The following is an 18,732-nucleotide window of genomic DNA, read 5'->3' as shown; positions in this document are numbered from 1 at the left end:
GCAAAGTGTTTATCTATTCTGCCACCTTGAATCTCTCCTAACTGTCAAAACGTTTTTCTTTTTACTTGTATACATGCTCCCCATGTCAGGACACCCTGTATCCCCACCTGCTTACCACACCTCACCTCTCACCTGTCTGATCCTATTAGTCAAGTAGCTGTGTCCCTCCCGTGTGCAGTGTCTGCTCACATGTTTTGGGGACCACCCTACTCTACAAGGCACGCCTCCCACACTTCCTGCTTGCTTTCCCAGCCTCCTTCCCAACCTCACACTGGCAGTGCATGCGTGCGCGTGGTCAGCTGGGCAGCTGAACCATGAGGTCCCCACCCCATTCTCTATAGCCCTGAACATCCTTAGTCCTGGAGTAGAAAGCCCTTGCATGTGTTTGGGCCTCAGTTTCCCCCATATGTGGGATGGCCAGGACTGTAGGGAAGTCTTGAAGGCCTGCACCTCCTCAGCTCCCTTGACCGGCTCCTGCAACCCCTCCCACACACACCTCCAGGCACGCAAGGACTCCTGTGGTACCCCTGGGTCAGAGCCCAGGGCGAGGGCCTGGATGGTCTTGGCGTGGGGCAGAGGTGGTCCCTCACCCTGCCCTGTGCCCTGATAGGGAGGGGGCACCAGGGGCAGGCAGAGTTCTCCAGAGGATCCCCTCCCCACCACCACAAGGACACTTGGTGAGCTGACCTGGGATAGGGGTGGGGCGCCTGGAGCCCCAGTGCAGCCTCCCTGTCCCCTCTGCCTCCTTACCCTACTCCAGCCCTGGCTCCGGCGCCCTGAGGTGCACCTTCAGCACTTTTATGGGGAAGCTGGGAGGGCGGGGCTTCCAGAAAGGGGTGGGTACTCCCTGTCAGTCGGGAGAGCTGGGGGAGCACTGCCCGGGGCCTGGTGCCCCTCTCCCTCCCACACATGGGGGTGGCAGCCATGGTGGTGTTGGCATCCCTAGCCTGTCAGTGTCCTTGGGGACAGCCTGGGGTCTCATACGTGGTGAGGGGCAGACTCCACCCACCGGCATGGTGCTGCCCTCACCCCACTGCAGTCACGATCTCGGCCCCACCTTTCAGGTACAACTCGGCCCCGTTACTCTCCCCTCTTGCCCCAAGGAGCTACCTTGTCCTGCAGACCCCATCTCTGCCCTCAAGGGAAGAGGCAAGCCAGGTAGACAGGTGTTTACTGGGTGGAGGGGGTATGTTGGCTTTGCCCACACCCTAGCCAGCTGGGGGCAGCAGGCAGCCCCCATTAAGGGAGGGATGAGAATCTCTCAGCGGCCTGTCGCTGGCGGGAGGACGGACAGTGAAGTCAAGGCCCGGCGTTAGGAGTACATTTGCAGAGGCTGCACGGCTGACGGTCCAGTGCCAGGCCTGCAGGGCCTCTGCCTGTGTGCACCTTGGTCAGGTAGAGACGACACCAGGACTCCTGATGGCAGCCCAGTGGTCCGTGTGAGCCAGCATGAGAGTTCTGTGAGGGCAGACTTGGAAGGCCAACTGCTGGGAACCCCTGGCCAGGGGCACGGAAGTCACGCCGCAGGGCCACGGGTCCTCCATGGTGCTTGAGCAGATGGCACACGGTGGCCCTCAGTGAATGTGACGTCTGAGATGTGGCCAGCCCTACTGAACTGGCTGGGCTGGGGCCTGAGCTCTGGGAAGGCTGGTGTGGGGTGGGAGCCCGGGGGGCATGCAGAAGCCCTGGTTCTCAGCAGAGTCCCTGCAGGACCCTGGAGGGAAAGCTGGGGTTGTCCAGAGGAGACTGTCCAAGCTGAGACAGGGCAGGTCAGGGGCCAGGTCATCTGAGGAAGGGGACAGCCCACCCAGCCATTCTGTCTGCCCCACCCAGGGGACACAGGAAGGAGCTAAAGACCCTTTTTCTAACCAGAAGCCCCCAGCCCAACCCAAGGGCCACCATGTAGAGCTACAAGGTGCCTGGGCCCCACAGCCTAGGGTCAGGTGAGGCCCTCCCCCCGCTCTGAGCCTGGCCTTCTCTGTCAAGGCGTGGGGTGCCCAGATGTGAGTTGGTCTCCCACTTTGCCCCAGTCGTCCACCCCTGGCACTTCCTTGTTCTTGAGACACCTGGTCTCAGTGTGCTGTCCCCCAGGTGGCAGCTGGGGAGAGAGAAATGGGGGCCTGGCTCAGTCAGCCAAGTACCAGCCTTGTCTGGGAGCAAACCTTCCCTCAGCCACCACCCCACTTGTGACGGAAGGAAGGAGAGGGAGCTGCAGGCCCCAAAGCTCCGGCCTCAGTGTGCAGGCCCCCTCCCAGCTGCCCAGTCCTGGTGAGGCAATGTCCATGTCCCATCTCCAAGAGGAGTCCACCTGGGCCAAGAGCCCCAGTTCAGACACAGGCACCTGGGGTGACCATCCTGACTTGGCCTGTCATCTGCTGGAGGTGATCTTTGCAGGGAAATGGGACCCAGACTTGGCCGAAAAGCTCTGCTGAGGGGTGGGGGAAGAAGAGGACGAAGGTCTGAGTTGCCCTCTGCAGGCCCTGGGGCATTTCCTGGGGGGTATCAGGATCAGCGCTGCCCGGGAATTGCTGTGATTCAGCTGAGCTCAGAAGCCATTCTGAGATCCTGTCAGGCTGGCCAGCTGTGGGAAGGGTCAGAGGGCCTGGATGCCTGGAGGCTGGCCCCTCCCTCCCTAACCCTCCCCACGCCATGGCTCCCAGAGCAGCCAGGAGAGCTTTTGTGCTTGTAGCAGGAGGGTGCCTGCCCCCATTCATACCCCAGTGCCCCTGGCCCCCAGGTGGAGGCCACCCTCCTGGGCTAACCTAGGACCTGCCAGTTACCTCTGTTAAGTCTGAGGTCCCTGGAGTCTGGTCCTCAGCGGCTGCATGGGCAAAGGTGGGCCAAAGGACATCGTGAGTTCCTGGACAGTTGGAACCAGAGCCCTAGTCAGGGATGGTGGACACTCAGGGTAGAGAGGGCAACACCACTGACGCAGTGAGACTTAGGGGAGGCCAGGCCTCTGCCTCTGTCTGGTCTGCCCCTACCCGAGCTCAGAAGCCTGGCCTGACTCAGGCGTGGCATCCACCCTGACTGGGAGAGAGGGCACCAGGGGCTGGGCTCACAGCAGAGGCTGGGCCAGCTCTGGGCCTCCTGCGGCCCTGAGTGTCCCCCGCCTGCACCCTTCTGGCTGAGGTGGCTGAGGCCCGGCTCTGGTACTCACCGCACAGGAGGTTACACAGCTGCTGGGGGGCGGAGAAGTGCATGTCGGTCCTCCAGCCCTGCAGACAGGGCCAGCGGGGTCAGTGTGGCCTGGCCTGCGGCTCTTCCCTGTGCCCCGCCCAAGTCTCCCAGAAGGATGGCCTGGAGGGGCTGCTGGGCTGAAGGGTCCTAGAGCAAAGTCAGGCCCTGGGGCAGCCCTGGGGAGGCCGGAGCTCCCAGTCTCTGATGGCAGGGGGACTGAGGTATGGGGGGCAGGGCAGGGCAGGACCACCACCTGGATGCACGTGTCAGGCCCGCAGGCCTCATCCCTGGGAATGTCCACGAAGGCAACTGGAGGGTCTGTTGTGAAGTCACCCTGGTCGGGGGAGGCATAGGACACAGGCAGTCAGGGGCAGACCAGGCTACTCTCATGCACACATGTGCGCTTGCGTGTGTGTGCATGTACGTGGGGCATGGGCGTCAGTCCTCCCAGCATGCTCCCCACCAGGCAGCCTCTGGGAGCTACTCAGGGCCCAGTGGGAGATAGAGGGCTACAGGTAATGAAGGGGTCGGCCACCCTCCCCAGGACAGTGCCTACCTACCCGGCTCACTGAGGCTGGAGGGAGGGGTGTGGCCTGCAGTGTTCGGTGACAGGCAAGGGGCCACATCTTCCTTCGGTGACACAGGCGCACTTGGAAGCTGGTGGGGCTGGGCGAGAAGAAGGCCACCCGGAGGTGGGCCCGAGAGGGTGCCCACTGGATGGTCATCTTCCAGGCTGCAGGGGTGAGGGGAGGAGGCTCAGCTCCCCACGCACCACCCCTCCTCCCTCCCAGTGACCCAGGCTGTCTCCCTGCCTCACTGCTGTCACACTGCAAAGGCCGCAGCCAGTCAGCCTCCGCCCGCCCATGGAAAGTTTACCTGGGAAGCGTGGCTGTTCGAAAGGGCACCTCACCCAGAAGCCCAGGCTGGTGGAGAACTGCAGAGAGATGGGGGACCCAGGTGTGGTGGGGTGTGGACTTGCGGGCTGCTTCATGGCCCCCTGGGACTGTCTCCCCACCCAGCCCTTAGTTCCACCCACTGTCAGACCAAGAGAGGGGTCAGAGCAGCTGATGGAGGCTGGACCCCAGGCTGGACAAGGCATGGGGATTGGGGCTGTAGACCCCCTGCCCGATGTCCCAAACCCTTCCACCTGCCTCCTAACCCCCATCCACGAGCACTGGTAGTGCACGTGGCCGACTGCGGCCCGGCTCACTCACCTTCAGGCAGAGCTGGGGCTGGGTGTCCACCAACGAATACTGCACCTGCGGGGACTCACTTCAGGGCCCTGGCCATTGTGCTCACCCCCATCCCCACCAGGGGGCACTCACCCTGCCATGTGCAGGCCGGTCTGAGTTTTCCAGCTCGAGGCAGTGGACCCCTGGCCCTGGGCGCCAGCACAGGCTCACGTGGCCACTCACGGGACAGGCGGGCTCCCAGCTCAGTGCCTGGCTCCCTGGGTGGTAGTGGATGGCATCCCACAGTGCCTCTGTGTCTGAAGGGACCCACCCCCGGGCTCGAGTCAGTTGGGCACTATGTCACCTGCCAGTGGCCCACAGGACCTGGCACCTGAGTGAGTGACCGATGAGCTGTGGCCAAGGTTTCAGGTGCAGTTCTCCTTGCGTCTCTGGGCCCTGGCCCGAGTCTGTGTGTGCACGTGTTCAGTGTCACAGCAGAGCCAAGAGCAGGGGTCCCTCCTGCACCCTTGGAGACCCCTCTCAACAAGACTTGCTTCCTCCAGGTGAGCCAGGCCATCACACGCACATGCGTGTACATGAGGCACACATATGCACACACTGTGCACACGCATATCCCTGCACAGGCTCTGCCACCTGGAGGGGCTGCCGGCACACAGCTGTGGCTACATGCCCTCCAGAGCAGGCTCAAGCACTGAGGCTGGGCCTGCCGCACACCCTCGCCTCAGTCCCCCAGTGTCAGACCTCCCAGCTGGACCAGGCCGGCCCCCACCCTGCTGGCCACTCCTCACCTACCCACCTCCCACCCTTCTGTCCCCCTCTCCCCACAGCCCTTGGCAGGACGACAAGACACTTGCCATCTTCAAAGGGGCATGTCTGGGTCCGCACCGCATCAGGGGTTGCAGGCCAGCTCTGTGGGAGGGTCTGAGGTCAGCAGGGCCTGCCCATTCCTTTGTCCCCTCCCAGCAGTCGGGGCCACACCCTCACTGACCTCAAGGCACAGGCACGGCATCTCTTGGCTATAAGGCAGAGAGACCATCCGGGAAACACTGTTGGCTGTCACCTGCAGCGGACAGGACCAGAGTGCTTAGCAGCTGGGTCCAGTGGGTGGGGTCTGGGGTGGGCGGCGCCTGGCCTAGGAGTGGGCAGGGCTGGGGGCAGGCGGGCCATGAGTGGGCTGAGGGTCATAGTTTAAGGGTGGAAGGCGGGGCCTGAGCAGGGCCTGGGCCTGGAAGGGCTCGTACATGGGTGGGCGGGGCTTGGGCGGGGCGGAGCTTGGCCCTGGATGGGCTTTGGTGTATTGAGATCTCACCTGCACCGGCTCACCGGCATCCTCGCAAGTGAACCACTTGAGGCAGAGCCGCAGGTAGTAGTCGGGGCTCCCAGGGGCCTCGGGCACCTGAACCAGAACAACCTTGCGACTGCGGTCCACCCAGTAAGATAGTTTCTCCGCTGTAGGGGGTGGCAAGGAAGGCCCCGCTGGGACCAGAGGTCACTGGACACTGGGTCATGGACGCAGGGCTCCACCTGTCCTGAGCTGGGGTGGCCGCCCCTGCTAGCCCCTGGCATTTGGGAGTCGTTCACCTGAGGACCCATCATGATTTCCCAAGTGGGGTGGGAAGAAGACCCTGGTGGGAGGGCATGTGGGCCCACAGCAACCTGAGGGTCTTCCCAGGTTGTGGTCCCAGCTGAGGGGGGCCTCACCAAAGCAGTCGGGCACATTCCTTCCCACGTCCTCGTCTCTGCAGTCTGCAAGTGACAGTGGCAATGGTGAGCCCAGCTTGCTCTGCCCTGAGGGGCCATCCCCCCCAGCTGGGCCTCAGTCCATGTAGTTTCCAGAAGTCCCTCCTCTCCAGGGAGGCTGTGACCCCAAATTAAGCCAAAGACCTTGCTGAAACTGTCCAGCAAGGGTCCAGCCTCCTGCCCTGGCTGGGTTCCACCCAAGTCAGTCCTTAGAGGCTGGTGACAGCTGTGCCCTGTGGGCTCCCACCTTCCACGTTGTACTGCTGGTCCAGCTGGACCCCACAGAAGTGGGGGACAGTCCTCAGGGTGATGTAGAGGCTCTGGGCCATGCTCACCTCAAAGCAGTTGAAGTGTACCTGGAGCTGGGCAGATACAGGTGTGAGCCAGGTGGACCTGGGGCCTCTGCCCACCCGCCTGTAGCCAGGCCAGCTGCACCTGCCACAGCTGGAACCCAGGGTCTGCAAGCAGAGGAGAGGGGACACCCATTCCTTGGGCCTTGGGTGGCAGAGCCCAGGGCAGATTGTGGATCAGTTATCCGGGAGGGGAGAGCAGACAGGACCAGGCCAGGGGACAACTGCTGCTGCCTGGCAAAGGCTTGGGGCTGGACGGCAGGTCTGGGTAGGGCCCTGGCCTCACCTGCTGCCCCACCTGCTGCCGGCGGGAGGCCCTGGAGACCCGCATGCTGTGACAGTGTGTCTCCTGGGTATCCAGGCTCATGGAGCAGGCCTCCAGGCCCCGCAGGCTCTCTGGTGGAGGAAGGGGCCAGGCAGGCTCGTCAGACTGTGGCAGTGAGACCCCTCCTCCCCTCCTGTCTGGGACGTGCAGTTAGCAGGGCCCCTCTACCTACCCTCCCCTGCCCACCCCCACTTGTCGTGGGATTAAAGGAGCCCTGAGAATACCGCCCCATTTCCTGGGTGTTAGCCCTCTCACCATGCAGCGTGAGGGAGGCGTGAACACGCAGGAGCAGGGAGCAGCCATCCTGGGGGGCACACTTCATAACGGTGGAGAGCATCAGAGCCTCCAGGACTGACCTGGACATGGATGGAGGGGGTTGCCGGCAGAAGCTGTTGAAAACGTTCCCTGGGGAGGGGAGAAGGAGGGTGAGTGCACAGGGTTCCCTGGCATCTGGGTAAAGCTTTGTGGGTGGTTGGGCCAGGGGGCAGGCAGTCTGGGGAGGGGGCCTCCTTATCTTGCCTCAGTGCAGTCAGGGTACCAGTCCCCTGGCGAGTGGTGGGCCCCTTTTAGCATACAAGAGATGAAAGAATTCCTCATCAGAGGACCCAAACTACAGAAAAGTGTTAAGAAAGTCCTTGTGATATGAAGGAAACCGATGCCAGATGGAACTGTATCAGAGGCATAAAGAGCTCCAGACATGGAAACCATGTGGGTACATACAAAACATACTTCCTTGTCATTTAAATGTGTCTAAAAGACAATTGAATGTTTAAACAAAACAAAAAAATGAAAATGTCTGGCAGGGCTCAGCACACGTGTGAAAGGGACAGGAATGAGTACAGCAGCATGAACGCCCAGAGGGGAGATGTGGAACTATCTGTAGTAAGATCCTTAGGCTATACACGAAGGGTTACCATGAGTTAAAGGTGTAGATTGTAACCCCAAAGCAACCACTAAGAGTTTGAGCTGGTAATCAACAAAGGAGATAAAGTAGAATTCACACACACATAAAAATCTCAATCCAAAAGAAGGCAAAAAGAAGGCTAATGGAGAAGAGATGGAACAAATAGCAGGATGACAAATTTAAACCTAACCGTATCAATAATCACATTAAATGTAAATGTTTAACTACCATAGTTAAAAGACAAAGATTGGGGCTGGCCAGATGGCTCAGGTGGTTGGCTCTCCGTGCTCCTAACGCCGAAGGCTGCTGGTTCGATTCCCACATGAGCCAGTGCCAGATGGCTCAGTTGGTTGGAGTGCAGGTTCTCAACCACAAAGTTGCCGGTTCAACTCCTACAAGGGATGGTGGGCTGTGCCCCCTGCAACTAACAATAGCAACTGGACCTGGAGCTGAGCTGCTCCCTCCACAACTAAGACTGAAAAGACAACAACTTGACTTGGAAAAAGTCCTGGAAGTACACACTGTTCCCCAATAAAGTCCTGTTCCCCTCCCCCCACAAAAAAGGCAAAGATTTTCGGATTGTATAAAATAGCTAGACTCAACCCTATGCTGCCTATGAGAAATGTACTTCAAAAAAGATACAAATTGGTTAAAAGTAAAAGGATAAAAATGAAAAGAGACATGACATGCTAATAATAATCAAAAGAAAGCCAGAATACCAGAAATAGATTTCATGGCTAAGAATATTACCAAAGATTACCAAAGATTACCAAAGAGAGGCATTTCATAACACTACAGGCAGCAATTCATCAGAAGGACATAACAATCCTATATGCTTACACACTTAATATCAGAGTTTCACAATACATGAAATAAAACTGATAAAACTACCTGGGGAAATAGATGAGCCCACAATTATAGTTGGAGATTTCAATAGTCTTCTCTCTATAATTGACAGAACAAGTAGGCAGAAATCAGAAAGAATACAGCCTGTACAACACAATCAATCAACCTTTGATTGACGTTCTAGAACACCCACCCAATGGCAGCAGAATCTGCATGCTTTTCAAGTGTACATGGAACATTTATCAAACTAGGCCATATTCTGATCCATAAAACAGCCTCAATAAATTTAAAAGGATACAAACGATCGTGTTTGACCAAAATGTAGTTAATTTAGACATCAACAAAATATTTCTGGAAAGATCTCCAAATATTTGTAAAGTAATCAGCACACTTCTAAAGAACCCATAGGCCAAAGAAGAAATGAAAAGGGAAATTAAAAACGACTTTGAACTAAATGAACATGAAAAGACAACATATTTAAAAATTGGATGCTACTAAAGCAGTACTTTATGGGAAATTTGTAGCACTAAACTCCTGTATTAGAAAAGAAAAGATCTGAAACCAGTGACCTCAGCTTTCACCTTAAGGCACTAGAGAAAGAAGAAGAAATGCAAACCCTAAAGTAATACACTGTTTTAAGTCAATTACATCTCAGACTGGAGAAAAAAAAAAGAATAAGAAACTCAAAGTAATCAGAAGAAAGGAAATAATAAAGAACAGCGTGGCAACCGATGAAATAGGAAACAGAAAAGCAATAAAAAGTCAATGAAAGCTCCATGTTGTCAGAATGTGTTCCATGCCACCCATCTCTCCGTGCAGCATGAAGTCTCAGTTTCGCAAACGGCCATGTATTTAGTTCTCATCCGCATTTCTGACAGGCTGCGCTACTTAGCAGAGCGTCATGGGGACAATATCCCATGAGTCCCTGCTGGTTGCACCTTTATACCTGAAGTTTTCAGTTTTTCTTATAACACTGTGTAAATGGGAGGCATAGGTTACGTTGATTTGGTATTTATGCACTGCAATGCGATGGCTACTATAACCATAGTTACCACCTCAGTCACGCCACATAATTATCATTTCCTTTTGTGGGACTGGGATAATTAAGACCTAGGGTCTTGGCAAGTTTGCTGATTATAATACAATATTGTTGCCTGTATTCACTATACTGTGCGTTATAGTTTTGCTGTCCCTTTTCTTCTAGCGTAAAATGCTGCGATTGAAAAATCTGATACAATATACCTTTCTTTCCATTATAAATTCTGCCAAGAGACCCATAAGACTTGTCCTCTTTAAAATCCAGTGGTTTTACTAAAATACATTTTGGTATTGGGTATTCAGAATTGGTATTCTTAGGTGTGTGGCTTGCCCTTTCAATATCTAGTTTCAAGAAAACAATTCTTTTTAATCTCTTAAACTGTAGTTCTTAGTGTTCGTTCTGTTGCTTTGGTCTTCTTCAGATGTCATCTGTAGTTTGGACATTCTTTGGCTCTGCAACATTTACCCTTTATGCGCACATCATTTTAATCTCACTTTTTAATTTCTTTTTGATTTTTAAATAATTGATTTCTTCTTTTTCACTCAAGGCACTCAGCATTGGGTCTATTCACTCTTGTGCTCTTCTAATGTAGTTTTTCTAAAATGTTTTTCTTTTATTTCTAATTCTGAGTGTTGTCACCTCATTTTTGAATATTTTAAATTTTTGTTCATATCATTCTTACGTCCTTTTCTTGAGTGTGCTAACCCATTTTGAAGCGAAATGTTAGTTTGGGGATTTTTTTCGCCTTCTTGGTGCACTCCCACTGTTTGTTGGGATGTCATTCTATTCTTTATTCTCTTTTTATTATCATTGCTCCTCTGGAATGTGTCCTTGATATCATTCCATTCCTTACATTTATGGGAATTGCGTTTCCCTGAGCTTTCAGCAGGAGGCTTTGTTCTGGTGGCTTTTCTCACGTCACAAAGCTCCCTCATCCATTGATTTTGTGTAGCATTGAAAAATATGGTGGATTGCTTTTTCAGTTTTGCCCTTTCAGGATTGCTCTTTCCCCTCATCTGCGTCTCTCTGTACCCCGTTTTTATTGACTCTGACATCCTCATTCTGCTAATCCTTGCTGCCACTCCAGACTTCTCTGTGTGGGGCCAGCTCACATAGCCCAGTGGGGACAGTGGGGCTGACCGTTCCTCTGGCCCCAGCAGCCACTGGACTGGGGCAGCCCTGGCTTCCGCTGCTCTTCCCAAGTTGGCTGCACACTTTCCAGGGACTCCTTGCTGTCTGTTTGGGGTTCTCCTGCACTCGGTCTGCTGCCTGCTGCATAGATGCCAAAATCCCACACGCCTGCAGCGTCGGCCTCTCCTTTGGTGCTGGGAGCCTACACCTCACGCTGTTGTCAGCGTTGTCACCCCTTGTTTCAACTGTCATTGCTCTGTTGGCATCTGAGCATTCAGGGATGCCACCCCACACTGCCACCACCATCTCCTGGAACAATGGAGGAAAGAAAGGGGCAAAGAGGGGACTCGCTCTACCAGAGACAGCATGGGTCAGCAAGCGGGGAGGGACAAGGACGGAGACAGCGTGGCCTTGCTCAGATGTGACCGCTGGAAATCCAACATCTGGCAGAATCTGTAGAGAGCTGCGAAGTGGGACCAAATCCGAAAGAATGGCACTAACACAGGATAGAAAAATTTAAATAAGAATGAAAGGAAGGAAGGGAGGTTGGAGGGAGAAAGGAACACAGAATTCAAAAGATGGCAAAGAACAGGGGTAGAAGAAAATGTAACCAAGGGTTGGAGGGACATTCCTCGGGCGCCTCCATGGACAGAACGTCTGAATAAGGACCCAGGCTCAGTGAAACAAGGAATCAAAGGCAGACGGCCAAACAGCGGGACAATTGGAGGGGACATACCCATCGACCAAGGAACAAGGGGAGGCCCCAACAGCCCGATTTCAGAGGCAATACACGCAGGAGAAATGCGCTTATGGGCAGATTTGGCTGACAATTAAACTACTGGCTCGGAGTGACGGAATGGTAACCAGGGAGGGGGACAGTCGATGGGCCCCAGTGATGGCAGAGGAGGACACAGCTGCAGGCTGAGAAAGCGCAGTGGGACCCCGCAAGGTGACCCAGTGGCTTGAGTGAGTGACCACATTCAGGACAGAGAGACTTCTGCAGGCCCTCATCAGACACCTCCCCAGCACAGCCTGCGGGAGACGTGTGTGGACAGGGTCCATGGCAGAGAGAGCCCCGGAGCTCGGGCCACAGCAGCTCGCCTGGGAAAGCGGTGGCTTTGGCCCTCCGCTCGGAGGGTCCTGAAGCAGAATGACCAGCGACGTGAGTTGACACCAGTAAATGCCCAACAACCACTAAACCCACAGCTGGTCACGCGATGGTGGTACCGTGGAAACGGCCTGGGCTCAGGGCCTGTGCTGTGGCTCCACGTGGGCCACGCTGCCCCTTCCACCCAGCCTGCTTTACCATCTCCACAACTTCGGAGGGGATCTGAGGAAACAGCACCTCTTGAGGTGAAGAAACATTTCATTAAAGTTTAGCCGTTTCTTTATTTTTTCTTATTTTAAATGGCATAAGGTAATTTCATTCTTATAGAATATTTCAGTCTATCCTATTAACTTACATTTGCCTACAAAAATGTCTCAACAATGGTTTCCTAGTGCAAATAATACTTAATTCTGTATGGGGGCCTTGGAGCGAGATTTAACTTTCCTGCTTATATAATACATTCCAAGTCACTTATGTTCCTTTTAGTAAACAGTGTTACAAAGACAACAAAGCTGTTTTGAAGTGGGGTATCATTTTACATTGGGCAAACATGGGAAAGTCTCATAAGAAAAAGAGGGCGTTTCTGTGTGTTGCTGGTTGGGATGTGGCCTGGCTTGGCCACTGCGGAAAGCCACGTGACGTCGTCTAGTAAACCAGGAAAGAATGTGTGACCGCTACATCCAGCAAGCCCACCATTGGGCATGAGCACCTGGCTGTGGACAGGGACAGGCCCAACCCCAGGGAGGATAAGGGGACCCTGGTGGCCTGGGTGGCCTGATGACTGGGAAGGATGTACTCACGGTTCATGTGGTTCCTGCAGGTGAAGCCCTGGAGACCAAACAATGAGAGGTGGTGAGAGGTGAGCTCGGCCACCTCCTGCCCCAGCTCCTGAACCCAGCCTGGATGGGCCAAAGAGTCACTCAGACCCTTACTCCCCAGTGGGGTGTGAGGGGGCCACAGTCCTTGGTCCCTCCTCGGTATCTGGGGGCACTGGCCCTGTGAGAATCCAGCCTGAGGCCGGCACACAGTGGTCACTCAGTAAATGGTGCGACTTGGACCTGTGGACCGTTAGGCCTCACTGCCCCCGGCTACATGCACGACTACCAGGGCAGGTGCTGCCCGTGGCTCCGCAGGGCACGGGCCGTGCTCAACAGCGACACCGAGTGGCAGCAAGAAGCAACCGCAGTGGTGACCTCTGCTCCCTTCCTCGGAGAGAATTGACCCTCTGGAGACCTAGGAAGCTCTGACAGTAGGCTGGGGGCTCAAGATGGAGACCCTGACTTCCTGCTGGTGGCACAGGTGGGACAGTGGAAGAATCAAAGTCGGGTCCGTGTCTATTCTTTGCATTTGGGGAGCACTGCTACTGGCGAAATCCCCCACCCACCCCGTTTCTAAACAAGTTTTCCTTTGGGGTAGGAGCGTTTCCCAGCATCCCTACGGTAACAGCTGGTGAGGCAGGGCGCACTTGCGGGCGCGTTCCTCTTGGCTGAACTCCAGGCCAGTCTTGCATCTCATCCATTCCCCCACTAATGTCTGTCCTCTGCTCCATGTCGCAAGTCTGTCTGATCTTCACCCCGCTGTCACCACCCCATTTCTGACCACCATGACGTCTCCCTAGAGACTGCTGGCGTGCTGCTCCTCTATCTCCAGCTGCCACAAAACCTACCGCGGTCAGAGGAACAGACTGCCTTGGACACCTTCTCCCTGCAGCCCTGCCCACCAGCCAGAGGCAGAGACCCCAGGGGCTCCTCCAGGCTGGCCAGCCCACCTGGGCGCCCCCTCCAGCTTGTGACTGAGCAGGGTGTGGGGAAAGGCAGGAGTGGGCAGCTGGCCCAGTGTGTGCAGGAGACAGCAGAGCATGCTGGGGAGACCCACGCAGGCGGGGAGATGTGGGCTGTTTGGTGGAGACTAGGGAAAGGGCTGGCCCCGTGCCCTGGGCCTTGCGAGGGGTGGGGCAGCACAGGGATGTAGAAGTCCTGGGTTTTCTGTTGGGCTTCTTGGGGCTTCCCGGCCAGACATTGAGGGTGTTTGTGGAGAGGGACCCCTGAGCCGTCTTTGAGGTGGGGTCTGGAACCCTCGTGCTGCCCTCACTGGGCCTGGGCTCCCACTGAGGTTTCCTGCTCCCTCTCCTGTCCTAACCCCTCCTTTTGAACCTGCAGCAGCACCCCCTCCTCCCTGAACCCCACTGGCCCAGCGGGGCACCTGCGGGGGGGGGGGCAGCAGCGAGCTAGAGCGAGGGCAGTGCAGCCCTCTTCTCCCTCCCTTCCTTGTCCCTCTCCCTCTCCCTCTCCTCCCTTTTCTTGGAAGATTCTTTCCCTCCTCACAGCCCGGGGGGAGGGGTGGGCTCAGTCCTCAGCCTCTGACCATCCTGTCCCTTCCCAAGGTGGGATGGCCCCGCCCTGGCCTCCACTCCCACACCAGGCTGCCCCCAAACATCAGCTCTCTGTGTCTGATGGGCGTCTCAAACCCCGCATTTCCCAAATGAGTTTCTTCCCCCACCACTTGCCCCCAGGCTCCCATCTCAGGACTGTCTCCTCCATCAATCCTGAGGCTCCTGAGGCTCAAGGCTACCTAAGGCCAACTTCTGTTGTCCCTCCCTGTGCATCCAGGGCCCAGGGCCCAGGGCCCGTCCTGCCAGCTCCACCCCCAGCAGTCCCTTAACCTCCCCGTCTCCACTGTGGGGCAGGTCTGGGCTGCTGTCCCCCAGCTGGACCCACCTGTTTCCTCCACACCCACCAGCAGCCTGAGAGCACCTCTCCCAGCCCCACCCCCGTGGGTCCCTGCGCCTCTGATCTGAGCTCAGCCCCCAGCCTCCGAGGCCCTGCCTGACCCTTGCCCCTGCGCTCTAGTCACCCCACTCTGTCCCTCACTGAGCTCCTGGGGTCCGTCCGCTGGACACACTCCTAGGCTTCTTGGAGCTGCCTTTCTTCCTGAAAGAGGACCAAGTGTCCCCAAGTGTCCCTGGGGGCCTGGCCACCGCCCAGAGGCACACATGACGAGCCTTCACCCCAGGCCGCCTCTCCCCTCTGCCCTTTCTCCTCTTCTCCTGAGCTGTCGTCACCACCTCAGTCTAGTTTTGTGTGTTTTCCCCAAGTAGAACACAGTTCCCGAGGGCAGGGGCTGTGTCTGGCTCCCTGCTTCCCCCACCCAGAACAGTGCACACAGCAGGTGCTCAGTGAGGACCCCTCCCCGTTGCCATGACACCTGTGCTCTCTCCATGCCATGTCCCCCACTGCCCACGGGACACCTTCCAGGCCGTATCCCGCTGTGCCGGAGGCACCTCTTGGGACGCAAGCACACTTTTCATAGCAGGTGCTGCGGGAACCCTCCCTCAGGTGACGCTGAGTCAGCCTGCTCTGCCCTGAAAAGTCCCGGGACACCACCGATTCTGAGCTGTGTCCTTGCCCTGCAGCCCCTTCCCGCCCAGGATGAGCATGTTCCCCGAAGCATTTCCTTAGTGGATGTCCACACAAGCCCAGATGCCCAGATGACACAACGTGGCTCAGTGAAACAGGAGGGCTCAGGCTGCCCCTAACTCAGCCCCTCCGAGAGGGAGGGTCACAGGTGTGCCAGCTTCCCCGGCGCCCTGGCTCTCAGCAAACATTTCCCAGAGCAGCACTGCAGGGTCCCCAGACCCCAGGTCCCCTCAGCCTCCTGTCACCCACTGCCTCCAGGGCCCCCCCCATACCAAAGGTGCCAGGTTAGTGCTCACCGTCGGAGGAACCAGCGCTTAAGAGGGAGTGGGGGCTCACCTGGGAACAGGAGAGACCACATTCTGTGACCCGGGGGATGGCCAGGCTGTGGTAGGTGCTCCAGGTCAGGGAGAGGAGTGTGACTGCCCACCTGGCCAGCATTGCCCGGTGGCCACCACTGCGTGGTGTGTGCGTCTGTGTGCGCGCGGAGAGGATGAGCTTGCAGAAGGCTGTGACAGCTGCTCCTGCCTCCCCAGTCTGTGGCTCCAGCCCCAGAGACAAAAAGAAAGCCTCTGGAACAGACACTTCCGTTCCCAGTGGAACACAGCCCAAGTGGGCCGGCTGAAGCCACAGCCCCACAACTTCCCGCCTGTCCCAGCTCGCCTTGGGGCCCTGGACTCTGGCCAGACGCCCAGGGCCTTTCTAAGCTGCCAAAGACTCCTGGAAACTTGAGTTTTGGGGGCCCCAGGTAACTGGGTTCCCCATGGGGTTAGTGGCTGGAGCAGGGCTGGCTGTGGGCCTGTGGGACCTAGGAGGGATCCCACACACCCCACGGTTCCTGGGTACACCCCTATTTCTCAGGCAGCCATCCTGATGGCAGGGGATGGACAGTGGCCAATGACCCCGGTTGTCTAGCTCGGCTGTGCCAGCCACGGGAGCGGGAGCCATCCTGGGTGCCTGCACCCCAGAGCTGCCACCTCCAACCCTGACCCCCTTGGGATAGCTCTCTCCTGGAATGGGACCTGGGACTCCACCCCAAGTCCCGAGTGGCCCCGTCACCCTTCCGGATGCGAAAGGCTGACCCCCCTTGCTGAGCCCTCGTGTCACTCCCTCACACGAGGACAGTGTCCCAGGGCCTGTAATTCTGGGGCCTGGCTTCTGTTTGGGGCATCACTCCACAGTCCTTTTCTCATTTGAATCTTCCTGCTAGGGAGAAATTTCCAGGCAGAGGCTCACAGCATCCTATCTGCCTTCAGCCCCACCGGCCACATGCAGGGCAATGAGCAAGAGAGAACCAAGGTGCCACTCTGGGCCCCTCGGTCCCTTCCCTCCCTGGGCAGGCCCTGAGTCCATGTCCAGCCCTCTGCCTGCACCTGCCAGGCAGGTGAGTACCTCTGGCCCCAGGAGGGCCCTGTCCCATGAGTGGGGGGCATGTGAAGGGTTGTATGGCTGGGAGCTCTTAGGTGTGCTGGGCCCAAGGTGGCTGGGGGTCTGCCTGGAACCCCAACAAGGCACCCCAAGTGTGGAGGGGAGCTGACCCAGAGTGGCACCATCCCCAAGCCGGGCAGCCCAGGCAGGCAGGTCCCTGGGGCGGCTGTCAGTGCAGACCAGGCAGCACTGGGCAAGGTGTTCCATGAAGTGGACTCAGGCCCCAGGCAGGAAGGAGCTGGGAAGGACACTGAGTGCACGTTAGCGCAGAGTGTGGGACCTGCCAGCAGGCACCACCCAAGGCCATGGTGCTCACCTCCCTGCCACTGGCCTGGGTGCCAGAGCCCTATGCCCAGCCTCCCTCCCTCTGGGGCTAGCGTCTCAGCCCTGCTTCTGCCTGATCTGTGGTCACCGCAGGGCTTGGGCACCCTGTCCTGCACTGTCAGGAAGGTGAAGCAAATGCGGATGGGGCCCCCACCTCCAGCAGTGTTCACCTGTGGCTACAGTGAGAGAGAGAGAAAGAGAGAGAGAGAGAGGGAGAGAGAGAGAGAGAGAGAGAGAGCGAGCACTCCCTATGCCAGCCTCCACGACCGGTGGCGCGGTCACTGCTATACCAGATGACTCTATGGCACAGTCTGTCCTTAGAGCCAGGAGGCCCATGTAGCCCAAGAAATACCCCAATGGGCCCCTCATGCCCCAGGATGGGCCCACCCCACCAAGTGACATACCTGGCTCACTGAACGTGCCATCTGATTGCCAAGGGACCACAGGTGATCAGAACTGGACAGCAGATCCAACTATGTGACTTCATTGGGGGCAGGCCCGTGGGGGGAGAAGCATGGTGGGGATGGGCCCCTCTCCCTCAGGGCTCCTGTCTTGTCTCTGAGGGCTGGGGGCTACAGACCCTCCCACTGTCGACAAACAGCTGGCCCTGGCAACTCCTCACAGCCCACCCCCAGTCCTGTGTGGACTTGGGGGCCTAGAACACCCAGCCTGAGCCCACAGAGTCCACAGGGGCTCCCCCCACCCTGGGGTTCCAAAGTCCGCGAGGCTCACTGACAGCCAGAGGGCCCAGAAGTCCAACTGTTGTGGGATGTGAGAGTCTGGCCCAGGGCGGGCACCACTTGCACCCCCTCGTCCAGGGCCATGCTGGAAGGAGACACGAGTGCAAAAAGCCTGGACCAGCAGAGCAAGACTTGTTGAATAAATGAATGAATAAGTCGCAGCCTTGTCTGAGCTCTGGCTAGAGATGGGGAGCTTTTAGCAAGGAGGGGCTCCACAGGAGGAGCACCTTGGAGAGGGGCAGCTCATTCTCCTCTGCCTGCGCTGGGGCAGGGACAAGGCGAGGGGTGCGGGTTGTGGGGTGGGGCACAAGTTGGGTTTGGGATACACGGGGTATGGATGTGAGCATGGGGCGCAGGCATTGGTATGCGGTGGGGGCTCCATAAGAAATACCACGGTTAAGATTGCACAATTTCGCTAAAATAGCTCTGTATACAAGGTCCCTCATCTACGTGGAGATTCCAAAGAAACAAGCCGCGCTCTGGAGGCTTCGACGCGTCCGTCGGGTCCTGGTCCTCCGTGTCACGGCGTTCCTGGGCCGCCAGGCCGGCCGAGCGGCACGAAGGAGGCACCGTGCAGGACCGCGGTGCAGAAGGAGCGGCAGCGCTTGCAGGACCGGGCGGGCGCCAGCGAGCTGCAGCACACTAGACACGGCAGCGTGGGGAGGTCCCCCGGCAGCCCTGGGGGAGAGAGAGAGGTCCTGAGGCCGTGCACACCTGCCTGGAACACTCTCAGCCCACCTGCCCAGACGGCTTGCACTGGCCAGACCACGCCCACCAGCCCAGACCCCGCCCGGAGGCCACCCACCAGACCCATGGAGTGGTCCATCAGTGCATGAAGTCACGCCCACCACCCAGACCACGCCCATTGGCCCCAGAGAGGACACCTGTAGTACCCCGCCCCTCAAGGCCACCCTCATCCGCTGAAAGTCCAGTCCCAGCTAGGTAGCTTCCAAGCCTACCTACTCCCACACAGACCCCACTCTGTTCCCCGCCTCAGAAAACCAGAGACCT

At 57.5% G+C, this 18,732-nt stretch overlaps 2 protein-coding genes across 11 annotated transcripts in view; both read right to left on the bottom strand.

Moving 5' to 3' along the window:
* Window positions 1-1,154: 1,154 nt before the first annotated feature.
* Window positions 1,155-15,877, bottom strand: IL17REL (interleukin 17 receptor E like). 4 transcript variants are annotated; one of them, XM_074326617.2, is made up of 17 exons: window positions 15,569-15,873; window positions 12,617-12,644; window positions 7,044-7,193; window positions 6,750-6,859; window positions 6,361-6,475; window positions 6,075-6,119; window positions 5,683-5,822; window positions 5,362-5,433; window positions 5,228-5,282; window positions 4,506-4,669; window positions 4,395-4,439; window positions 4,057-4,114; window positions 3,741-3,913; window positions 3,434-3,514; window positions 3,161-3,218; window positions 2,781-2,860; window positions 1,155-2,581 (listed from the first exon to the last, which is right to left on the bottom strand). In XM_074326617.2, the coding sequence occupies exons 1-17, from the start codon at window positions 15,668-15,670 to the stop codon at window positions 2,546-2,548; spliced, it is 1,512 nt and encodes a 503-aa protein (XP_074182718.1). In that variant the 5' UTR covers window positions 15,671-15,873; the 3' UTR covers window positions 1,155-2,545. The 4 variants fall into 4 exon arrangements, with proteins under 4 accessions (XP_074182718.1, XP_074182715.1, XP_074182716.1 ...); XM_074326614.2 differs by having other exon boundaries at window positions 1,155-2,428; XM_074326615.2 differs by having other exon boundaries at window positions 1,155-2,425.
* Window positions 15,878-17,704: 1,827 nt separating this feature from the next.
* The window catches only part of TTLL8 (tubulin tyrosine ligase like 8), a 46,389-nt gene continuing 45,361 nt past the window's right edge, over window positions 17,705-18,732 (bottom strand). For 4 of the 7 annotated variants that reach the window (XM_088795711.1, XM_088795713.1, XM_088795716.1 and 1 more), the window contains exon 13: window positions 17,742-18,399. In XM_088795711.1, the coding sequence (XP_088651837.1) occupies window positions 18,242-18,399 (158 nt within the window). In that variant the 3' untranslated portion in view covers window positions 17,742-18,241. Of the gene's footprint in view, window positions 18,400-18,732 lie in introns of all 7 variants that reach the window. The other 3 variants (XM_074326626.2, XM_074326624.2, XM_074326625.2) reach the window with 1 other exon arrangement.

This window comes from Rhinolophus sinicus, chromosome 1, assembly GCF_057876585.1.
Source record: "Rhinolophus sinicus isolate RSI-liver-muscle chromosome 1, RSI-T2T, whole genome shotgun sequence".
Taxonomy (NCBI): domain Eukaryota; kingdom Metazoa; phylum Chordata; class Mammalia; order Chiroptera; family Rhinolophidae; genus Rhinolophus; species Rhinolophus sinicus.
This window is presented reverse-complemented; position numbering and strand designations above follow the sequence as displayed.